General features: G+C 36.1%; 1 protein-coding gene across 3 annotated transcripts in view; it reads left to right on the top strand.

Moving 5' to 3' along the window:
- The window catches only part of FNDC3B (fibronectin type III domain containing 3B), a 329585-nt gene that overhangs the window by 160182 nt on the left and 154454 nt on the right, over positions 1 to 14949 (top strand). For all 3 annotated transcript variants that reach the window (XM_069475276.1, XM_069475277.1, XM_069475278.1), the window contains exon 4: positions 7462 to 7538. In XM_069475276.1, the coding sequence (XP_069331377.1) occupies positions 7462 to 7538 (77 nt within the window). The remainder of the gene's footprint in view (positions 1 to 7461; positions 7539 to 14949) is intronic.

Here is a 14949-nt window from a genome sequence, read left to right as displayed (position 1 = left end):
GAGATTTAGACAATGCCTGAAATGCTTCTTTGTCTTCGTTTATATGTCTGTATTTCCATAATTAGCCCAACCATTGCTTGTGGATAGAGAATGCATCTGTTGGTCTTTGCATAGCACGGTGTCTAGGAACAGCTTTCTTCCAAATATGAATGTATAGATGTGCTCTAAGAGATTTATACTCAGTTACTTTTTGGCAGTTTATTAGATACCTGAGTTTTACCTCTTACCTTTTCTTGGTTATGTCTTTATGTCTTCTTTTTTTTTTTTAATTTCTTTTTCTATGGAGGTGGAATACATATAACATAAAATTAACTTTTAACTCATGATCATTAGTACACTTACACATTAACAATGTATGCAACTACTACCTTTATCTAGTTCCAAAACATTTTCATCACCCCCAAAAGGCTGTATCCGTTGAGCAGTTCTCCCCAATCCTGCAGTCCTCCCCGACCCCACACACAGCCTTGCTCCAGCCCTTGGCAACCACCAATCTGAGTTATGTCTCTGTATATTTATTTATTCTTAATATTTCATATAATTGGAATCACAATATGGGTGACCTTTTGGACCTGCTTTTTTTTTTTTTTTAACTTAATGTAATGTTTTCAAGCATCATCCACATTGTAGCATGTGTTAATTCATACTTCTTCTTTTTATAACTGCATGATATTCTATTGTTTGTATATACCACATCTCAGCTACTTCCACCTTTTGACCAATGTAAATAGTGCTGCTATGAACATGACTGTACATGTGTTTTCAGTATCAGGTTTCATGTCTTTTGGGTATGTAATTAGGAGTGGAATTGGTGGGTCATAAGGTAATTCTGTGTTTAACTTTTTGAGGAAATGCCAAACTTTTCCACATTCTGCACCATTTTACATGTCTACATGTTTATAATTTCTCTACAACTTTGTCAACACATGTTATTTTCTCTGTGTGTGATTTTAAACAGCCATAATAGTGGATTGATGTAGTACCTCATTGTGGTTTTGATTTGCATTTCCCTAATGACTAATGATGTTGAGCATGGTATTTTTGTGTGTGTAGACTATTTATCTTCTTTGGAGAAACATCTATTCAAGTCCTTTGCCCATTTTTAAATTGGTTGTTTGTCTTTTTATTGAGTTGTGAGAGTTCTTTGTATATTCTGGATACAAGTTCCTTGTCAGATAATATGATCTGCAAAAATATTTTTTCCATTCTATAGACTGTCTTTTCACTTTCTTGGTGCATAAACGTTTTTAATTTTGATGAAGTCCAGTTTATTTTTTCTTTTGTTTCTTATTACTTTTGGTGTCATATCTATTAATAAGAATCTGTTGCCAAATACAGTGCCAATGAAGATTTGCCTGTTTTCTTCTAAGAGTTTTATTGTTTATACTTTCATATGTAGGTCTATGATCCATTTTGACTTAATTTTTATATATTATGTTAGTGGTACAGGTTCATTCTTTTTGCCTATTTGGGGTCCTTGGAATTTTGATAGGGATTACATTGAGTCTGTAGATCACTTTTATTATTATTGCCATTTAAATCATAATCCATTCCATGCCTTTATTTAGGTCTTCTTTAGTTCCATTTAGGTATTCTTTAATTTCCTTCAGCAATATTTTGTAGTTTCAATGTACAAGTCATTCTCTCTGTTGGTTAAATTTATTCCTGGGTATTTCATTCTTTTTGATGCTGTTGTGAATGGAATTATTTTCTTAATTTCCTTTCTGATTGTTCATTGCTAATGTATAGAAACATAATTGACTTCTGTGTATTGATATGATAATTTGCAATTTGACTGAGTTCATTAGTTAGCTCCAGTAATTTTTTTGTGGGATCTTATATATATAGGATCATGTCATTTGTGAATGGATGCAGTTTTACTTCTTCCAATTTGGATGCTTTTCTTTTTCTTGCCTAATTGTTCTGGCTAGAACTTCCAGTGCAATATTGAGTGGTGGTGGTGAAACCAGGTATCCTTGTTCTTATTCTGGATATTAGGGGGGAAGCCTTCAATCTTTCACCATTGAGTAAGATGTTAGCTGTTGGTTCTTTTAACTAAGTCAGAGGTTATCAAATGTGGTCAATAGACCTCAACATCTGTACCACCTGGGAACTTTTTTTTTTTTTTTTTGAGACAGAGGCTTGCTCTGTCACCCTGGGTAGAGCTCAGTGGCGTCATCATAGCTCACAGCAATCTCAAACTCCTGGGCTCAATTGATCCTCCTTGCCTCAGGCTCCTAAGTAGCTGGGACTACAGGCATGTGCCACGATGCCTGGCTAATTTTTCTGTTTTTAGTAGAGCCAGGGTCTCGCTCTTGCTCAGGCTGATCTCGAACTCCTGAGCTCAAGCAATCCTCAGGCCCCAGCCGCCGGGAGCGCTAGGATTATCGGCGTGAGCCACTGCACCTGGCCTTACCTGGGAACGTATTAGAAATGGTAACTCTTGGGCCTTGCTCCAAAGTGAGTGAGACGTAGCAATCTGTATTTTAAGAAACCTCTAGGGGCTTCTGATGCACCTTAAAGTTTAGGAGCCGCTGCAGTAGAGTTCAGTCTTCTTTGAGGTTAGGGTCTGTGCTTTATTTTCTTTGTATTCCTTTTAGTTCCCTTGTGGGATTAATCAGTGTTGAATAATTGGGGGGGGGGGGGAAGAAAGAATGTCAAGGCTGACCAAAGTGCCTACATGTAATCTCTCAGTTTGTGCAAGAGTCTTCAGTCACCATGAATAATTGGAGATTCATTGTTAGACATTTATGAGATTCATCAGAAGACCTCACATTTTGTATTCAGTCTTAGATCCATGGCAAACAGCTTAAGTATACTTTTATTTAGACAACTTGTTCTTATAATTACTTTCACCATTATTATTTTCTTGCTTACTAGCTGTGGCCTTATCCTTATAGTTACTTTTACCAGCAAGAATTTTTCTTCTTTAGCTATTTAGAAAGACTCACAGGTTATTTCTATAGTGTATGTTGGATTTATTAGATCATTTCACCTTTGCTTTATTTTCTTATTACTTTTCTTTTATCTTGCAATGTTGTGATCTCGGCCCTTTTACATCCTTTTGAATAAGGTGATATTTAATTTTATAAGTAAGAATGTAATCTATTGCTGCTAAAGGCTATTGTTGAAAAATAGCCATTTGGATGCCCAAGTACCAGTTTATAGACAAACACAATAATAATTTCTGTTTATTCACTACCTGTTTATCTATGGTGAATACTCAGCTTATAAAAATACCATTTAAAATATCTAAAATTGTAGTATAATTATTTGTAGCTGGCCTTTTACTAAGACTTGTTTAAACAATGATTTATGCCCTGGATTCTCAGTTTCTACCACGTTCAGATTTCCAAACCTCGTTTGTACGTTAAACTAGTCAATCTAGTTCCATCTGCTCCCAGAAAGGGTGAATATTCTGAAGATAGCGTCAGAGCAAGGGCGATGGAGATGTCTGAGCTCTGGCAGATCCCTGGTAGCAGTGAAGGAGCAGTGGATGAGGCAGAGTGGCCTTCCAGCCTTGGGGGAGGGTCAAGAGCTTTCCTTGAGCCTGTGTGGTCTTAAAATACAGTGTTGCTGGGCTTTCCTTTAGTCTCTTTGATGTTAGAATAAAGTCATAGAATCATTGCATTAATTACTGTTGATTGTTTAGTTAAGCTACTCTCTGACCTTTCTGGTTTAAGATTTGCTGTAAGTAAATGAAAAATCAATTCATTAACAAATGTTAACAGACTTTTAAGATATACTAGATTTTGTACTTGCGTATTGTATTGAAATTTTGTAATGACTATAAACCAATCTTAGTTCTTGTTTGTGCCTCATATCTTGTTCAGTGAAAATAAGGAATTCTAAGTCACAGCCTAAAACCTGAAAGTGATCAAATTTCTCAAGTCATTTTTTTTTTTGGTGGAGTTTCTCATCTATTAGCAAACATTCTAGTTACAGTTCTAAAAATTGTGCATGTGACATTTTTCATCTATCTGTAGAAGAGTTTATGTGGTCTCTAGATGAACTTCTTAGTTTCTGGGGGGAAAAAAAAAAAAAACCAAACCTAAACTTACAGTATTTTGAAGGTGTATGTTTGTGTACTTTTGTTTTCAATTTATTTCATCTACGAGTACATATATCTTCATACACCTACCTGTATGTAACCACTGCATTTAATTAAAGGGGGTTCCAGATACCTTAAGAGGTTGTTTTTAATTTCAAAAAGTTTATTAGTTTAATGATTTTCTAGTGTAGTCAAGGAGGATGTTGGTTTGTTTGAGAATATCGTGTGGCTTTTTCTCCCCCCAATATAGCCAGTGTTGGTGGCTTGAGCAAGAAGAAAACCATATTCTACCATATTCTAAGGGCTGTATCCTTATTTGTCATTAGCGTATTGATTAAAAAATCAAGAGGTGCCGAGTCCTAAAAGTTTAGGAAGAGAAATTTGTGTTTTAATTAAAGAAGGATTATAGTAATATCAGGACATTCTCAAACACAAACAGTTGAGCAGAGATAGTCTGCTAAACTCACTGATTGGGAAATGAGTGTTTAGGAAGACAATAATTTTTTTCATACCACCATTGTGAATGAGATTTTATTTTGCTAGGCTTTAAACCCCTGAATGCCTATACATACAATGGTTTATTTTAGGAAGGAGCAGAACCTTGGGGTTCTAAGGCAAAGTGGAGTTTTGGAAGCCATTAATGTATATCTTGAAATGTCCTTTGAAATGGTTTTGATGACAGTGACAAAAGGAAGGGAAAACAAGCATGTTAAAGTCATTTGGCTACTCTGGAAATCAAGGCTGTGAAGAAAACATTTTCTAGCTGTAAATCACGTACTTGTCTTACATTCTCTAAAACATTTTACACAAATGACTTTAACAGTTTTAGGGGTCATGCCTGGGGTTAAGAGACTGTTTGCATGGTATACATTTTGGTGATTAAAAAGCAATACTTTATTGAGGTGATAGCACTTCTGTTCACACTCTGTACTGTGAAATATTTTATTTTTACCTGATGAGAAGGGATTGCCCCTTAAGTCAATATTGTACAGTGTATACTTGTTGATTTTATGTGTCACATGGACGTGTACTATGAAAAAAATTTAGTACGTGTAGTTGTAACAAAAAGGGAAAAAGCAACAAAAAGCTAGCAATAAAATTATAAAAATTGTTGTAAAGAATAATGATGATTGGTAACATTTTGATGAGTGATTATCACGCCAAGCACTGCTGTGAGCACTTTTACATGTATTATCAAATTTAATCTTTAAAAATCGAACCTATGAAGTGAGAATTGTTCTCATTTATAACTGTTCAGAAACAAGGCTCAGAGAAGCTAAGTGAATTGTTCAAGGCTGCACAACTAGTGTAACTAGTGAGCTGGGGAATAAAACCAGGCAGAGACCATATTCCTAACATCTGCTCCATAGAGCCGAGCCTGTTGACCCTTGGATTTCACAGATAGTGCTCAGGATGAGGCTGACCATGGTCTATGATTTATTTTTAAGTGAAGTCAGTTCAAATAAAAACATTAGGTACATACCTAACTGTCTTGATGGCTATGGCAAAAATGCTGGAGCTGATGAGAAAGATAGATTTGGAAACCAGTGCCTTAAGTGGTTGGTGGATGTATTAATTTAAATTATACTTAAAAATAAAATTGGATCATGTAATGATCCATTTTTTTGCTCTTCTCTTGCTTTAAATTATTACCAGTATGTTAGCAGATGAGAGACTGCTATGGTTTTGTACGGGTATGGAGATAATCAGATAGTTTAGTGATTTGGTATCTTGTCCATGAAGTTGCAGTGAACTCTGGTCATTTGGAATGTTACATGAATATTATATATCTTTCCTGTCCTGCTCCTATGTATTTTTCCAACACATGCAGACCTTGTTCATGGGGACACCAGCGTGCCCATTCCTCTTCCCACCACTGCATCTTCTCCACTGCATCTTCTCCTGTGAAGTAGTCGTAACACTGGTTGCACTGTAAAGTGAAAGGTGCATTGTACTGACATGCAAATGCAGCACTGGGTGGCAGAATCTGTCTCCTTTTGCCAAATCAAGTGTTGTATTTCTCTTGCTTTTTGTTCCAGCCAGACAATTTTCATTGCCGGCAGCATAACACACATTAGGAGAAAGCAAATAAACAATACAAGGCGCTTTGGAGCCAGGAAGTCGCATCTCACACTAGAAACCCGTAGCTCTGGATTGACATCTGGGAGGCGGATTGCTGAATAGGGCAGCCAAAACCACTGACCGTGAGGTTCTTGCACTTCTAGGGAAATCATTTAATCATAAGGTCTTTGGAAGGGTGCCAGAAGTTGAGTTTGATGTTATGACAATCATTTTCTTCATAATTAAACATTAACTCAAAACTATGTCTTAGGAAACTGAGTGTTAACCATGTCACTCATTGTTTGTCTTAGACATGTAGTTAACATTCATTAAACTTAATATTTTGAAATTAATCTCTTGTTAATTTAATGCTTTACTTTTAAATAATCCAAGTAAATTTGAGTATTCCTTTTTTTTTTTTTTTTTTTTTTTTTGAGACAGAGTCTCACTCTGTTGCCCAGGCTAGAGTGAGTGCCGTGGCATCAGCCTAGCTCACAGCAACCTCAAACTCCTGAGCTCAAGCGATCCTCCTGTCTCAGCCTCCCGAGTAGCTGGGACTACAGGCATGCGCCACCATGCCCGGCTAATTTTTTCTATATATATTTTTAGCTGTCCATATAATTTCTTTCTATTTTTTTTTTAGTAGAGATGGGGTCTCGCTCTTGCTCAGGCTGGTCTCGAACTCCTGAGCTCAAACGATCCGCCCACCTCGGCCTCCCAGAGTGCTAGGATTACAGGCGTGAGCCACTGCGCCCGGCCTGAGTATTCCTTATTTAAAAATATGATCTCTTTTTTTCCTCTGCCTTATAAGAGACAGATCAAATTTAGTTGGAGTATTTTAAAGGTTTCTTCTATTTCAAATTAATGGCATGTTACAGTAATTTGTTGAAAATAGTAATCTAATTGAAAATTACAAACCCAAAGTCTATAGGATCTTTTAAAATCAGAATAGATAAACTCATTTCAAAATTGATTTGTTTAAACATTTATTAAGAATACGTTCTCTTCAAGGCCAACAAAAGGAAAGGAAACCTTTTTGCCCTTTTAGACTACTCTTAACCCAACAGTCTTGGTTTCTGGAACTTGAGGCTTTGGGAATCATTAAATATTTATAAAGATGCTTATAATTTGGTTTTTTTGTTTGTTTGTTTTCCTTGAGTTTTACAGCCAGAGAATTCCTTTTCGTGGTTTTGGGTCCGGCTCTAAGGCAGTATATACACATTCTTGAAGAGAAAATAGTCAAAGTGATTAATTACCTTCAGTTTTGATAGTACATTTGAAACACTAATGATTATTTTGAATGATGTATGTTTCCTCAACTATTAATGTCTTACTCTTACCTCTTCTAGGACCTGCCGAAGTTCCCATGATGTCACCCAATGGATCCATTCCTCCCATCCATGTGCCTCCAGGTTATATCTCACAGGTAATCCATTTGATGGACTTCTGCATTCACTATGTACACTATCCTTATTTCAACAGAATATAGTTTGAGGCTTCAGAAACTTATTCCAGGAGTTAATTTAGTTAAAATAATGCTAGGGTTGCTATCATTTTTGTGGTATCACGTGGTACTTCCTGTATCTTCCCACTTCACGTGCCAGAGAGTCAGAGAAAGGGAAACACAGAAGGGGTACCAGTCTGTCCTCTGCCAAGTTGAGTTCCATGTGTGATCATTGGGTTGTGATTCCTTCATGAAGTTTTCTGCTTTAGAGATTTTCTTCCATCTATACCACAGTTTGCCAGACTTAAAAAAAGTTTTGTAGACCTGATTAGTTAAAATATCAAAGGCAACATTGTTTACATAAATAGGGCCCGCTTTCTGTTATAGGAGTCCATTTCTCCATTATGCAGCACAACCTGGGCCTGGTGAATTACTAAGTATGATGTGAGAGCTTGACTGTGCTTAAATTTCTCTGAACTTTGGTTTTCTCTGAAGTAAACTGATGATAGTAACAATCTCAGGGATGTATTCGAAGGGTAAAAGAGTTTTAAAGGATTAAGTTAAATTCCTATACTTGAATAAGATATAAAATGTTTCGGGTGCATGGTATATAGTGGATGTCTCTGTATACTTTAGTTTTTCTCCTAGCCTCAGCACAATATGCATATCTGTTTCTTCCTGCATAACTGCCTTTCCAAATACCTAGCTAACCAACTGTTTTTCTTTCTTTCTTTCTGCTTCCTTTGTTCTCTTTCTTTTTAGTGATTATAAGAGCATAATATATTCATTGGACAAAAAGCCAGAAAAGTATATAAAGAAATTTATTTGTAATTTTAATACTCAGAGATAATAATCACTGTGCTAACATTTTTTGGATTATATCCTTCCAGAGTTTTTTTCTTTCTTTCTATTCTTTCTCTGTTTCTCTGCCTCTGCTTTTAAAGTGGCTTAAAGAGTCTATAATTTTCAGTTTTTAATGATTTTGCTAGGGTGAAAAAATTGGCAGCTACATAGGAAAATTGCTGAAGTGCAGGCAGGAATCAAAGATTTATCTTTCTCTGATGTAAAAACTTATTCATTTCTTCACTGTGTAAGGCATATTGCAATCACTATAATTTCATTTTTTCCATCCCTACTTTTATGTGAGCCAATTTGACTTTTTTTTGCACATACCCAGATTGTTGGCCGGTTTTCCTGCTATTGCAAATAAATTACTTGTTTTACACAAGTCTTTGTAAATAAGAATCACTGGAGGGAGAAAAGGGTGTAGAACAGGCTCTTCCAGCAGGGACACAAGATGATGGATCATATTCACGTCACCAGTCAATTAACAGAAAAGAACATTGACAAGAAATGTAGAATTCCATTATGTCTCATGCTCATTTATTTTGAGGAAGTGTTTCATTCCATTGAACAGAGTACAGTTCTCACCATTGTGACAGCAAAAATAATACCTCCTTTTATGTTAAAGGTCCATTGAAGGAATACCAGTTAAAAATTGAACATTCTAAAATGGAGAGAAGTTGCAGTGTGCTTTTCCTTGGTAGTGATGTTGCTGTGATTATCTTAAATTCAAAACACATATTAGAAGTCCTGGGAAAAATGGAGAATTTTTTACCAGGATATATATATGATTCTGAGAAACGTCTATGGAAAATCCAAGTAGAAAGGGTAAAGGCAGAGCTATAAACTCACTTTGATACAACTGATGGTAGAAGCATAGTGACACTTTTCCCTGCTGATAGTTACAGTAGAATATGCTAGAAGATACTGGAAGAATAGTAAAAATGGAATAATTTGGATTCTGAATTATAAAAGGTGAAAGAAGCAGACCATAAGGCATGTGTATAACTCTATTTCAGTTGGGCTCCTTGACCAGAAGATGGGCCCAAAGTTAAATGACCTTCAGTGATAGTATTATATCTTTAATGATATGTTACAGTACAGTGTCTGAGAAAAACAGATAGTTAATATGAAGAAAATTTCATTGAGAAGCCATTAGGATGCCTGTGTAACATCTTTAAGGCAGGCAGTATATACATTTCAAAGAAATGAGGGTGGAACTAAATATAAAATGTCTTAGAAGACTTTTCATCACCAAGAGATCTAAGGAGCAAAATACATTATTGTCATGTTATTGTTACGCAGTTATGGAAAGAAAGAAATCACAAAATTAAAAAAAATCCTCTTCCAGGCTGGACGTATTTGAGAAATGCTCAGGATGAGTTGTCCCTATGCTAGTCAATTCTGCGCCTTATTCCCGCAGTCCTCTTTCTGAAATACACACAGCTTTGTTGTTCAGATGTAGAATTGTACACAAGTAGAGTTAGAGTTCCGTAGTGTGGTGTATGAGAATCCCTAACACTCAGTCCTGCTCTCCTTTTAAGGGGCACTTTGACCTGTTGCCCCACATTGCAACGTGTAAACTTCTGTTCCCTAGATATCGTGGGCCCTTTTTACAACTACATGCTTTTGTGCCCATAATGTCCCACTGTCTGGAATACTCTAGAGCCCTTCTTTGTCTGACAGTTCAGTCATTCTTTCTGGTCAAATGCTCCTCCTCAGTGTGACCCTTTTAGAACCTCTAGTGCAGAAATAGTGGTTCTGTTCTTTCAGCATCTTTGGCACTTTGTCCCCATCTCTGTCATGGAATACAATGCATTTCATAATTGCTCCAAAGAACTCATATTGCCTCCTGGGAATTGTGTCTCAGCATCTAGAACACTGCCTGGCACATAGTAGGTACTTGATAAATGTTTTTAAATGTAAATGAGTGTCCAAGCTTAAATAAAATAAATCTAGGAGAGGTTTATATATATGCTTCAAAGATTTGCAGGTTCAAGTTGAGTAATATAATGCTTGATAGCTGGAAAATAGCAAGATTAGACTGAACCATACCTGCAAACAATGAAACGCTCTGAATGTATATTTAAAAGAGAGAGGAGTGCTAAGACAATTCAGTGGAGGAAAGAATAATCTTTTCAACAAATGGTGCTGGAACAACTGGAAATCCACATGCAAAAAGAATGAAGTTGAACTTCTACCTCATGTTATATAAAAAATTAATTCAAAATGGATTATAAATGTAAGTGTGAGAACTAAAACTATAAAACTCTAGGAGTAAAATTTTATGACCTTGGCTTAGACAATGGATTCTTAGATGTGACACCAAAAGCATGGAAAAACAAAAGAAAAAAACAGATAAATTTGACTTCATCCAAATTAAAAATTTTTGTGTCCCAAAGGATATCACTAAAAACTGAAAAGTGAGAAAAAATATATACAAATCAATATATCTTAGAAGAGACTTGTATTGAAAATATATAAAAAACTCTTAAAATTCAAGAATATAAAAGACAAATAACCCAGTTTAAAAATGAACAAAGGATCTGAATAAACATTTCTCTAAAGAAGATACACAAGTGGCCAATTAACACAAGAAAAGATGCTCAGTCTCATTAGCTATCAGAGAAATGCAAATCAAAACCACAATGCAGTATGCTTTATGCACACTAGGATGTCTATAGTCAAAAAGACAGATAATATTAATAACAGGTATTGGCAAGGATATGGGAAAATTGGAACATTCTTACACTGTATGTGGTAACGTAAAATGGTATAGCTGCTTTGGAAAACAGTCTGGCTGTTCCTCAAATGGTTAAATACAGAGTCACCATACGACATAGCGATTACATTCCTAGGTAACACAAGAGAAATGAAAACATGACCACACAAAAACTTGTACATGAATGTTCATAGCAGCATTACTCATAATAGCCCCAAAGTGGGAACAACCCAAATATCCATCAGTTATGAATGGATAAATACAGTATGATATATCCACACAATTGAATATTATTCATCCATAAAATGGAGTGAAATAATGATATATGCTCAAATGTGGATGAACCTTTCTTTATATGTTGAGTGAAAGAAGCCAGACTCAAAAGCCATGTATTGTATCATCCCATTTATATAAAATGTCCACAGTAGGCAGCTCCATAGAAACTGACATAGATTAGTGGTTGCCAGGGGCTGGGAGAGGGAGTAATGGGTCGTGACTGTTAGTGGGTGTGGTATTTCTTTGGGGTGATGAAAATGTTCTGGAAGTAGATAGTGGTGGTGCTCACTTAACTCTGTGAATATACTAAAAACTACTAAATTGGACACTTTAAAAGGATGGATTTTATGGTATATGAATTATGTCTCAAAGCTATCACAAAAGGGGTGGGGAGGGGAAGACAGTAACTTGTCCCAATTGAGAATCAGCAAACACGGGGGTGGTGGGGGGGGCTGGGAAAAATGGCCCCGCCTACTCTGGATTTATCGGTGGTGGTGATGAACTGCTGTGTATGCTGTGCACTGTGCTAAATGGTTTATGTCTCCAGTTTTCACCATCCTGCCTTTACATATGAGGAAGCTGAGGCCCCAGCTAGAACCAGGATTGCAACCCAGGCATTTCTGTTTATACTGACCTTTCTTACTACGATACATTCTTGAAGTCAGTGGCAGAGCCTGTCCTTACGGATGTGTTGCTGTCTGGCAGTGTGAACATAGATGTGTGGTGTGCATACTTACACATCTCCCATTTTAAAACACCAGCTACTCATGTATGGGATGGTCTGTTCCTGTAAGAAAATTGAAGAAGGAGGCAAGTGAACATGTAAAAATGTTACATTAGTAACTCTACACTGAGTGAATGGAGAAATTCTTAATTATAGCAAATTTGTTGTATAGTAAGTAGCTGAAAGTCCTTTAAAGATAAATTGATAAAGTTGGTCAAATAAATTTGATAAAATACAAATGTTAGCAATGAGCAGGTAATCTTACAGTAAGACAAACTCCTGGCATTTAATAGACAGTTGTGTAGGTGCAGAGAAAATACAGGCTAAGTTTTTTTCAACTGTGAACAAAGTGGATTTAGTTAAGAGGGAAATTAATTTATCACAGTCATCATCATCTCTATTATATAAAAGCATTTGTGAGTGTGATTAGAGTTAAAACTGGGGAAAAACCAGGCAGGTAATACTGCTGAGGAGAACGTGGGCATTACCTGGAGAGTCCTTCCTTCAAATTCCACCTTGGCTACTTTCTATGTAACTTTTATAAATTCTTTCACCACATGTGTGAATACCTACTTGATGTGGTAGAGGGAAGAATTAAGGGAGATGTTATGTGAGGTGTGGGCATTTGATAGATGGTAGCTATTACAATGAAAAAGACTGTGTTATAGCAATTCCAGTGAAAGTTTGGCAGAGCTTGCCTTCCTAAAGCCATACTGAAATCACATGATATGAAGCAAATTTTTCCTTCCATTGTATCCTGGCCATGGTTCTCATTTTTTTTTAACCTCATCATTAACTTTCTGAATAACTTATGTATATATTAATAAAAATTTCTTCAGTAGCTGCTTAAGAAATTTTATTTTCCATGCTTCCATAGTAATTTATGATACATTTTCAAATGTTATAGGAAAAACTTAATATTGACCCAAAGATTTAAAAAAGCGTATGAAAGGAAAAAGTCGAAGTTAATGTTTTGTCATTTGGGACACTACTCTTTTTCCAGATTAACTGTTGTAATCCCACAACTTTGGATAGTAGTCAAAATAAGTAGTTTTGTTGTTATAGCAGAGGTACACACTTTGCCTCATTTCATCATTTTGGGAATTGGTTAATGGGTCAGTATCTGTTGAAATTATATATATTCCATTTCCCTTGGCCAGGAAGAGACAAGAAATATATTGAAAAATGCATTTAAATTTTGGTTTGGTTGGTCATTCTCCAGTGGGGACCATTTAAAGAGTTGCAAAAAGCAGAAGCCCCTGTGGAGAAATAATGGGGCCTGTTAGGTGGAGGGCATGGATTACTTTCCCCCCATTTTGCAGAGCCAAGGCAGCTGAGCTTTAAACATTAGCCTCAACTGCTTCCCTTTGGTAATTATAACCTGGGATTAAACCACTGCTTTGTTTCACCTTCAGCATTGTGAAAATGATGAACAGAAAGGAGCATGGGGGATTGCCCTGTGCCCTCACAAAGAATCGGACCCATTTGGCAGACAATAATGAAAACTAGATTCTCTTTGAAGAGTTTAAGTCTTTCGGAGCAATTCATTTTTCTATAGGAAGTTAGGAAAACGTTCCACAATGTATAGAGTGTATACGTGGGGGTTGGGAGGGTTCTGTGGAAAAGAGCATAGTACTTAGGTATCATTTAGTTTTCATTATCAGTGGATTTGCAGCAATTTTATTTTTCATTTTATGGTTTATTTGTCTGAAGAGTGATTACCGATAGGGTTGGCAATGCTAAATTAAAGAAATGTACCAAGGGTGTCCCCTCCCCGCAAAGTATTGTGCAAGTTTCCTCTTCCTGAGCCTTTTCCTTGTTCTGCACTTTCTCTTTGATTTCTTTCCTTTGTTTCTATGGTCCTGGCATTGTGACATTACAGAACACAGAATTAGCAGTAGGACATGTAGGCCCAGGTGGGGTCTGCATGCAACTCCCTCAGCGATTTTATTTATTTGGGGTATCACTTACTTGTTTACTTGATATTGTCTGTCTTCCTTTCGCATTTAAACTCCACACAAAGGCAGGGACTTTGTGTGTCCTTTCATCAGTGGATTGCCAGCTCCTTGAAAGGTGCCCAGCACATAGTAGGCATTTATCAAAATTTAGCTGGCTGGCTGGAGCCATTTTTAGCTTGTGAAGGGAAGAGGAGAAAGGAAAATGAGGATCTCTGAGGTTCTTTTCTAATCTAGAATTAGGCGATTCTCCTCTATTGTTCACATTGTTCCTTAAAAAGATGACCAAGTGAAAAATAAGTAATTTTCCAAAAGCTATCGTTACCAAGACAGCATAGCACACTCACTGATATTTAGCATTCCAGTTAGAATGCTATTCCTTACTTCTAGACAAAAACGAGAGTTGATTTTTCACAATAATATTGAGACAGTGTCATATCCAGAAATGACTTCTGAATCATTATTGTTAAATTATGCCTGCTACACTGCATTTGATTTACTACACAGTTATCATCTATCTTTGTAAATTAGTAACCCATATTTATCATATGTAATAACTTTTTAAAGTAAAAACTTTTCCTAACCTGTTTGTTGGATGACAAAACTTTACCAAGGTTAGATGAATTTTGTATTTCTATATGTTCTTTGAAACCTATCAGGTTCACAAATTTGGACTTATAATATGGTTATTTTGATCTGTGATAGGCATTACCTGAGTGTTGTCAGAATGTATGCTTAATTCTTTCTTGTGCCAAGGAATCGATTGGCAGACTGGGGAAGTCTTTTAAAAAGTAAAATATAAAATTCATAGATAAAAAGGAGACCAATTATTTTGAAGTACAGTGGTCAAATTTCTTTTAAAAGGTGATACAG

This window comes from Eulemur rufifrons, chromosome 7 (assembly GCF_041146395.1).
Source record: "Eulemur rufifrons isolate Redbay chromosome 7, OSU_ERuf_1, whole genome shotgun sequence".
NCBI classification, from domain to species: Eukaryota; Metazoa; Chordata; class Mammalia; order Primates; family Lemuridae; genus Eulemur; species Eulemur rufifrons.
The sequence above is the reverse complement of the archived record's forward strand: the minus strand, read 5'-3'. Positions and strand labels throughout refer to the sequence as shown.